A 9,472-nucleotide genomic window follows, 5' to 3' on the forward strand; every position below is an offset into this window, starting at 1 on the left:
TTTGGAATTTTATAAAACATACGCTAGCTTTTGACTTCAACTTGGTAGCATCCACTAGGTGGCGTAAAAGTAAAATCGAAGCTACCTGCAACAGAATTAAGTAAGTCTGGTTAATATTTTCCCAAGCGAAGTATCGAATACCACAGTCGATCATCGGCAGTGCATGAAGCATAGAGCTGGAAGTCGTGCAGCTGGGTATCCCGGCTACCGACAACACTTTTTTCTAATGGACAAGCGACTTACGTCGAACGTCCATCCCCAACCATCAAGATTGATGAGTATCACCAATAAAAAGGTGTTCTAAATTCTAATTTCTTGGACAAAATACCAGGAAACGTGTTTAGCCTGAGCACAATCTAGCATTTTGGGAAATCATGGCCTCTCTTCCAACCGTCCTGAGGCTACCAGATCAGATTTTACTACAACAGCAGGCCAGGGAAAATAACCCTGAGAAGTTCGGGCGGCCATACGGTCTTCTTCTCAGTGGTCATCCCAACGCAATACCCACAGACAAGGTATTCTCCAGGCCCACTTTCCCGCCTAACGAGAAACGGTTGGTTATCTGGAGGACGACCCGAAGACGAGATATTCTTTGGTCAGCAACGTACCTCCCTCCAGCACAGTTTTCATACGCAGAAACTCCGAGAGTAAGAGTCAAGCTACCCGCAGCTAGCTCTCCATCATCGAAAATAGCTGTAAGTTTCGCTACTGGCCCTTTTTAGGGCCATCATAAGTATTTACGTTCCTTACGTAACCATCAATCTCTTTGATTCTTTTAAGGGCCACTGAAGGTTAAACTACCTTGCTAACAAATATATTTTTACTACCATTTCAGATGATAATTCGTCCATTGAAAGATTAGCCGGCTACTATAAAATCAAGTCAGTCATTCACTGGCAGACATCACGAGCAGCGTTGTCCATCACAAGGCTAAGAACCTTCAACACCAATTACTCTGTATTGTCCTCTCGACTCTAAGCATTCAACTAGGAATCACCAATCCTCTCCAAGGTCTGCGCTGGCAGAGCCTAACAGCTATGAAGGAAAAATAAACTTGAGCCAACGGGACAGTCTCCCACAGGCAAGCATCACGAACCAATCTCCTCACATTAGATCACCAAATTGAGTTAGCAAAAAACGAAGGTGCTTTTAGCACCAACGTCTTTGGTGTGATAATAGAAGACGTTGGAAAAGAGCTCTACATATAGCTCCAATACTTCAACCGTTGTAGCTTTCCTTCCGATCAGTCTGTTGCTACAATAACAGGCTAGAAAAGATCACCCTAAGGTATGGAGTCAGTCACGTTTGCTAGAAATTTTAGTCGATAAAGAGTTTACTTTAGAATCTTACTTATCCTTGTAAGAGCTATCGAACGTCGAACTACTTTCCCAACAAATATATTACAATTGTTGGAAATTAGAGCGACCGACAGTAGGCCCAGCTTTTGTGTACATTGTGTACACTTGTAGTCTCTTTCGGCTCAACGCTCTGTGCGTGTGCGCTTGGTCGACTTGGCGCGCTGTAGGTGTGTGTGTGCGTATTCACGCGGCGAGCTTTGTATACTGTAAGCGCCAGATTATACTCAGCTCTCGTCGAGGATAGACTCTCTTAATTTACGTTGCCAAACTCTAGCATTCAAAGGTGCATACATCACCTTAAATTCTAGTGTAAATTTTCTGATTAACTCTCTCAATACAGTGGACAAAACTCAGTTGTGCAGTGCAGTGCACTTAGTGCTTTGTTTAAGTTGCTCAGTGCATAATCTGCAGACCAGCTCAAATAGTTAATCTCATCGAACTACCAGTGATTATCAACAACAAGACTCAGTGAAACTCTTGTGTATTTCTACAGACAGTCGTTTTTCGTTAATCAATATTTCAATCAGTTATATTACATCAGTGCTTTCATTTTCACATTTATTCGTGTAACTTTCAAACTCTCTTGCAAGCTCAAGGCCAGTGCGTGTTTACATATTGTGTTATTCAACTTGACTCTTTTCTTTCTACATTCTTCGCCTTTATATATTTCAATAGTTCATTGCTTCAAGACTATAGACATTATTTCTTTTCTCCTGTATTATTTTGACCTTTACTATTTTTGTGAATATTAACTGTGATTTTTCTTGGCCTTTGAGTGACATTAAAAGTTGTTATTTTTATGCTGATTAATTTTATTGTGTTTTATTGTGTCTTCCCAATCACCCTATCCAAGCCTAGTGTGTGCTAACGCATACGCCTCGAACAACAACTTAACAAAGTCTTGGATATGCCAAAAGTCGTAAGAGGAAAAATTGGAAGGAAAACTTAAATGCATGTAATTTGCATAATTTTAGGCGTCAAGAAACTTATGCAGAACATTTATAAAGATTGAAGCAGTAGCATCAAAATCCATAAACAAAGAATTTATTAAGTGACAGATCAGCTTTTTATTACAACCCCCACAAAAACCGATTAAAATTTTCAGATTTTCAAATAGGTAGAATACGTATTTGTAGTTTTATGGCAATAATAGATGTAGAGATTAAGCTCCATGGCTTGGTCCTCTGGTAATAAAGGTGTAAGATAAGGGATATAAATGTTTTTATTATATATTTTTAGGGAGTTTTGAATCCTTACAGCTTAAAAAAATATCTCTCCTTGTAGATTATACGGGAAAAACTGCAAATCAATGGCCCTCTAGGGCCACCGATCATTTTATGGTATAAGGAACGCACAATACTTTTCAGCATGATTATATTTTTTTCACTTTTTACAGCTTATTATTTTATTAAATAAACTGTATGGATTCCGATTAAATATATATTAAAATTAATATATATTTTTAATAAGAAGATTTTTTTTCTGAGAAGTGTTCAGATGTAAAGTTTTTAACTAAAAACGTTTTATATTACATGTCAATATACTACGGTGTTCCATTTAGTGAGTCTTGGACGAAGACCGGGGGGGGGGGCTGCTAGTGAATTAGTAAAAAAACAATACACATCACAAGTACCAATAATACCACAAGTACCTTTGTTATTCATTGTTTTTTTATTTATTTAGTGAATAGCCAGTAAGCGCCCCCAGCCGCCTAGTGATTGCCACTTATGTTTGTTGTATTTTTACTCATTAAGTAAGTGATCAATAAGCACCCGAGGTACCTAGGGATTTGCGTCAGTGATTTGTTAATTTTTTATTAATTAATAAAGTGGCCAGTAAGCACCTCGGGTTGTAAGGTTGAAGATGCTCATGTTATTTATTAAAAGAGTTACTTCAAGAAAATTATTTTAGAGAATGTTTCATTGATGGCTCTTTTGTTTATAGACTTGATTTAAATTGCAAGTGGTTAATTTGTCTCAGTTTTTAAGATCGCTGAGTAGCAACTTAGTAAGCTACTAGGTGCCATTGTACATGTCAGTCCATGTGACGTGTTTTTATATATCAGGAAAAACCGTGATTGACAACATTTAGGTTTTTATCGATTGAACCATGCTCACAAAACACATTTACAAATACTGATTTACTGACACGTCAGTATAAGAAATTTTAAAATTTTCTGAAACGTATTGGAAAAAAAAAAAAAAAATGTAAATACAGTAAGTAGTATAAGATTCAACACAACAAAAGCAGAATAAGTTTAAAAATATTTTTAAGTTTTTTATAAACCTGTAAGGATTGATATTACAAATTCTGTACAATGAAGGATATCTCAAATTTCATAATTTTTTTCAAAGTAACTCATGTAAATAAAGTGGTTGCTTAGAATAATAATTGCGAATAAGAAAAGTAGATCCTATAAAATGCCATTCAGAATTTGCGGAGAGGTTCGATTTTGAAGTGAAGCATACTTTATAAGTACTGAAAAAAAACTATACAGGAATGATTTTTAAAAGAAAATAGTATTGTAAATTGAGATACAACCATTTTTAATATTCAAAAATATTATGTTAAACGACGTTAAATGAAGGTTTGACTAAATAATCTTATGTAAAATGTGTATAATATCTAATAAATAAAATGCAAAATCCACCACTTAAGTATAATAATAAGGAACCAAATTTTCTAGAAATAGTACATACTGATTTGTGTGACCCTCATAACAAAGTTGGTATAAATAAATATTTAGTAGAAATAAATATTTTTAAACTTTATCATTTAATAACTTTTTTTATTCATTTATTCACAAAAATATCGTTTTACCCGAAACTCGATATATTATGTGTGAAATTCATTCTTATACTAGTAGAAGAATACATCTGATATTAATCGTTACTTGACTTGTATTCAAGCAATTAATATAAATTATGGCTTGTAATATGCATCGTTTATGTATCATTTATTTTTCTTACTACAAATATCAATAAATAATGTTTAACAGTAATAAAAACTTTATTAAACCTTCTAAAAAACTTGTTTAAAATTAAAAATGCAATCTTCTTTATGTGTACACAGAGTGACTATCCAGTGAACAAGAGGCGGATTTTTTTGCAACACTGGAAAAAAATTTGTTGTTTTTTATGTCAAATATTCTTTAGCAAACATTAGAATCAATGTCAAACATGAAATAATAAGCTTTCAGTAAAAAAAACAACTCTGTTTGTAGAGATAAAATCAATCTAACTCCATGATAAGTGAAATTCGCCGCCCTGCAGTAGCTTAATTGGCTGAGGAAGTGTCTAATGGAAGACTTTTTATTCTCGGTTATCAGTGTATAATGTAAACAATTATCTACTTCAGTATTTTGAAATCTTATGAATTCCATAAATTCTTAAAAATATATTAACTAAGCCTCATAACTTTTCTTAGGCTGTATGATTTTTTTGTAATTTAAAAAATATATTAGATTTATTTTGTGAAAATAGAATATTTTAGTATACACGTTTGATTGATTCTTACTGAAAAAAAAAACTGTCACAAATTCTAATTAATTAATAACTTAAGTTTGTAATAATAGTAAGATGACAAGAAGTTGAATATTCAAGTCCTAAACATCACAGAATATAAGTTTTTTCTTGTGATTATTTTTGATTATTTTTGCAAAAATACTTTTAATTAATCCTTTTAATACTTTTTCTTTAAAGTTTCCTTTTATCTAGTTGTCAACTAATATTCAAATTTAATTTTCATTTGAGCAATCTATAGTTTGACCATGCCCTGTTCTATATAAAAAAGTATGGACTTCAAACAGTATCATCAATACTAAAAGAGTTATTCTAGCTCAAATGATCAACATAGATATTATTATACACCTTATTTTAATAATATCTAGCTAGACGTTATACATTTTTTAAATAGTATTTTACATGTATTCTTTAATTTTTGAAGTAATTTTCGCTTTCTGTAATATTCTGATCTTTTTATTACTTTATTTATGTATATTTACCTATATTATTTCATTGTTTGTGTGGGGAATTCAACACAACCCCTATAACCCCCACCCTCCACAATCCCCTTAATTTCCTACGGCCTCCCATAAAATACGGTGAAATTCCATCTTCTTCTCCTTACTTTTATCTTAGCTTATAATTTCTCTATATCCCCACTACCGTTAACAGCCCTTCAGTTCCTCCTCCACGTAATCCTGATGCTCCCCCGCAGAATTGTTCTTTACTTCTTACCACCCCACAACCCCCACACCATTTTTGTGGAATCATATTATTGTAACAAATAAATTAATAACATTGTAAATGTATACGGACTTTGTTTTCGTTATTCTGACTTAAATTATTATTTATCAAAACACCCCACCACTCTCTACCGACCGCTTAGATACTTGAATATTTACTTTTAAATACATGTTTTTGTACATTTTTCTACGGCACCCGTAACGCGCATAGATGGACTTCATGTATACCAATAAAATTATCAACTAATTTATGTATATAACTCAGCGTTAAATCATAAATGAATTTACATCCCCTGTATTTTAATTTATATATTAGTACAAAGTTTTTGCTGCGCTGAGCATTTCTTTGGTAATATTGGTGATAAACTATGTAAAAAAATTTAGTTTTTTGTTTGCCTTTATATAACATACTATTTTTGCATACGTAAACTTTGATAATAGTTATACAATAATTTAAACCGTAAAAGTGCTTCCCTATTGAGCAAGCTTAGTGTTGTGAACTAACTAACAGAACCAGTTCAGTAATTAAATTAATATTTTTTGTGCTATTAAATGGATACATGTTTATGAGGAAATTCGGTATCTGTTTGCATTTTAAGTGAAATATAATGAAATTGAATTAGTCGTCTCTTTTGAAGGCAAAAAATAAAAAAAACATGTATATAAAGCCTGAAACAGTAAGTTAGTTTAAAGATTGTTTGCTAATCTCCATTAAAATTTTATCAAAGGGAAGAGAATTCTTTATAACAAGTATATCATTAGATGTAAGAGGAGAATAAGATCGAAGAATGCTTCTTATACTATAATGAAAGAAAAAGCAAGATCTCGGAAAGTTATAAGAATGGGAGATACCATTATTATTGCACGTTTTCGAGCAAAAAACTGTCTTATACTGCTTGAATACATTTTATTTGCAAATATATTTGTTGTCGCCCCAAGAAGCATGGTAAAGAATTGTGACGGTTGGCGTGCTTAGCGCGCAAGGAGGCGTAGCCCCACTACTTTATACATGTATATTTATGCAGAGGGTACTTATGCGGACAATCACATATATGTAAGGGGAATCATGAGGACAGAAGTAGAATTATGCAGATGCTCGCATTATTCTACCACGTTACTGATATATATTCTAGAAGCATGTGAAGTCTGCATAAGTCACTTTCTATAAACACATGTAGAAGGTCACTTATGCGGACTTGACGTGCTTCTAAAATGCATATCAATAACCTGGTAGAATTATGCGGACTTCCCTGCATAATTCCACTTTTGACCTCATAACTACCCTTACATACATGTGAGTGTCCGCATAAGTCACTTCTGCATGTGTGTGTGTGTGTACATTAATGTACCATTTTTTAATAATAGTTTATTTGTAAGATTAAAATAGTTGAACTCTTGCTATCGCACTGTTATAATAAAATTTTATTATGCATTAATCGAATTTTCTAACAGCTTTTAGTAAAAGTGAAGATTTATCAGGGGTATATGTTCAAAAATCTCTACGCTCTAGAAATCAATACAATACATTTTTTTTAATGCAAAAACAATTAATGTGTTTGAGAAAAAATTTAAAGCCTAGTTAACTTATTTCAAAGAGTTTGTTAAACGTTCAAATACGAAAATACTGAAGGTAGTATTAATTAACATTGTCGGAATTCTGGAGTTGATGAAGTGTATATGAATGTTTTAGTCGCTTACCTACTAGCTTGCTATCAAATTTAAATGGTTATTTATATAATTCAATAAAAATTTTGTCGGAAAGATTGTGCATAAGTTGTTCGGCACAAGTGACACATTATTTAGGAATAAGCAGTGACCATGAAAAAATTATGATGCGTTTTTATCGAATGAAAATAAACTTGAACAGCAAAATCACATGATACTTTGGTGAAAATTAATTGTGAATATAGGATTGAACAAAACAATTAAAAAGTAATTTAAGTAAATTATTTAGTAACTACACTTGGTATAAGTTACAATGTAAATTATCCAAGTAGATATTAGAATTGCTTTGATAAAATACTTTTTAAGTAATAAGATTTTTAAAATATTTATACCAAACAGAAGTTTAAAATTTTTCTAGAAGAAAAATAAAAATACAATTGACCATTTGTTGATTTAGCTTGAAAAGTTACATATGTAATCAGATTTTTAGAAATGAAAATGCGTTAACAAAGTAGTATAATAAAGTCCTTACGTTTAGCACGATATATTGCACTATTAGAGTAATAAATTTATAATTTTAAATGATTTGATACCGACAAATTTTAATATACTAATTATTAATAAATTAATGAGGTCAATCTTATAGCTGTCAGTACAGCCAGATTTAGTAAGCTTACGTAGAAGTACAGTAAAGTTTATTCATACAAGTTACTGACCAAAATTATTTGAATTGTAGAAATTCAATCCAGAAATACTGTTGAATTTTTGACAAAATCCTTTAAAATGTTCAAGTAAGTAAGATTCCAAAATATGCTAGTCATAAAATATTCCATACACAAGATCATTAATAGTTTAGAAAGGCTAATAAAGTATTTTATATAGTTCTGCTCAAGATTCTTTGTGCACACGTGTACGTATTATATAAATGTGGGGGAGATGGACTAGTGGCGAAATCTTGAGTGACCTATAAGTGTAGAATTTAACAGACACCTGGTGCTTGGACAAAGCATGCAGGAAGATCTGATTTGTCTATCAAGGCATTTTTTAGTGCGTGCACAGGTGGCTTCGCTATAGGATTTACCTAGTTCTATTTAATGCGTTATCTCTTAATGATAGTATGTTAACAATAAAGGGTCTTCTTGTTTTTTTAAGATAACGGTATTCTAAAAATTTTGAGTTACATTCATGATTGTTCATTATACAGTTTATGTATTGAAAATTTCTAGTCTCAGTTAATTTTTTTAAAGTTGTTGGTTGAATTATGAAAGCATATTTGGCTGTGTAAATCTATAAAAACTTGATTACGCAAGATCTAATCTCCTATTGTATATTGTGTATGTTGTGGTTATTCTTCCAATTACTTGAAATTATAACAATCAAAACTAAATGTAAGTATAATGAGTTGATAACAAATTTTTTTTTTCAGAAGTTACCAAAATCTTCGAAAACTGCTGCTGATGGTTGCAATGTTGTTGAATATGGAGGCTCTTTGTCCAAAAAATTACTGGCTGATAAAAAATTGTCTGCTGAAAAAAAAAAGATATTAAAAGATAAAAAAAAAACATTAAAACGATTATAATTTTGATGAGTAAAAAAGTTTTTTTAATAAAAATAATTATTAAAGTTACGTTATTTTTTTTATACAAAATAAATATTATTCTAAGTGACTGAAAAAGTGTTTTTTTAATCCTAACTTTTTCACATTTGTTTTTCTAGAGTTTTCTAAACAAATGTTTATTATTAATTCTTGCTATTCAACAAAAATACAGTAATAGTAGCAGTTGTATCATGTTCGATGTGTTATTGACTTATTAACATATTAGCTACAACTTTCAAATTAATATTATATATTAAGTTTAAGTCTCTTAAGTCATTAATATTAAGGGAGTTAAATGTACGTACCTGAAAGTAAGTAATAGTTTCATAAATAATAATTTGCGTTAAATTCCTATTCTACATTTTTTTTAGCTTAAAGATTGTGTGCATAATATAAAACTATATACCTACATAATGAGCACACATAATAAATTATGTACCTACATGTAATTACAAATAGATACCCACTTGTATTGTACTTCTTACAAGGTTATAGTTTAACGTGTAAATGGCCCAAGTACTATTGCCAAGTAATAAGGTCTGCAAAGCATATGGTTACAAAACACTGAGTAAAAGTTCGTCTGGTTATATGCCTCAATAGAGCTAT

General features: G+C 31.4%; 1 protein-coding gene across 2 annotated transcripts in view; it reads left to right on the forward strand.

Annotated features, from left to right (window-relative positions):
* LOC106641718 (ubiquitin-conjugating enzyme E2 S) overlaps nucleotides 1-8,887 on the forward strand; it is a 167,867-nt gene extending 158,980 nt beyond the window's left edge. For both annotated transcript variants that reach the window (XM_089594475.1, XM_089594474.1), the window contains exon 5: nucleotides 8,696-8,887. In XM_089594475.1, the coding sequence (XP_089450601.1) occupies nucleotides 8,696-8,848 (153 nt within the window). In that variant the 3' untranslated portion in view covers nucleotides 8,849-8,887. The remainder of the gene's footprint in view (nucleotides 1-8,695) is intronic.
* The last annotated feature ends 585 nt before the right edge of the window (nucleotides 8,888-9,472 follow it).

The sequence above is a fragment of the Copidosoma floridanum genome, unplaced genomic scaffold (assembly GCF_036245765.1).
Source record: "Copidosoma floridanum isolate Cflo_tuat_1 unplaced genomic scaffold, Cflo_Japanese_pri ptg000021l, whole genome shotgun sequence".
NCBI classification, from domain to species: Eukaryota; Metazoa; Arthropoda; class Insecta; order Hymenoptera; family Encyrtidae; genus Copidosoma; species Copidosoma floridanum.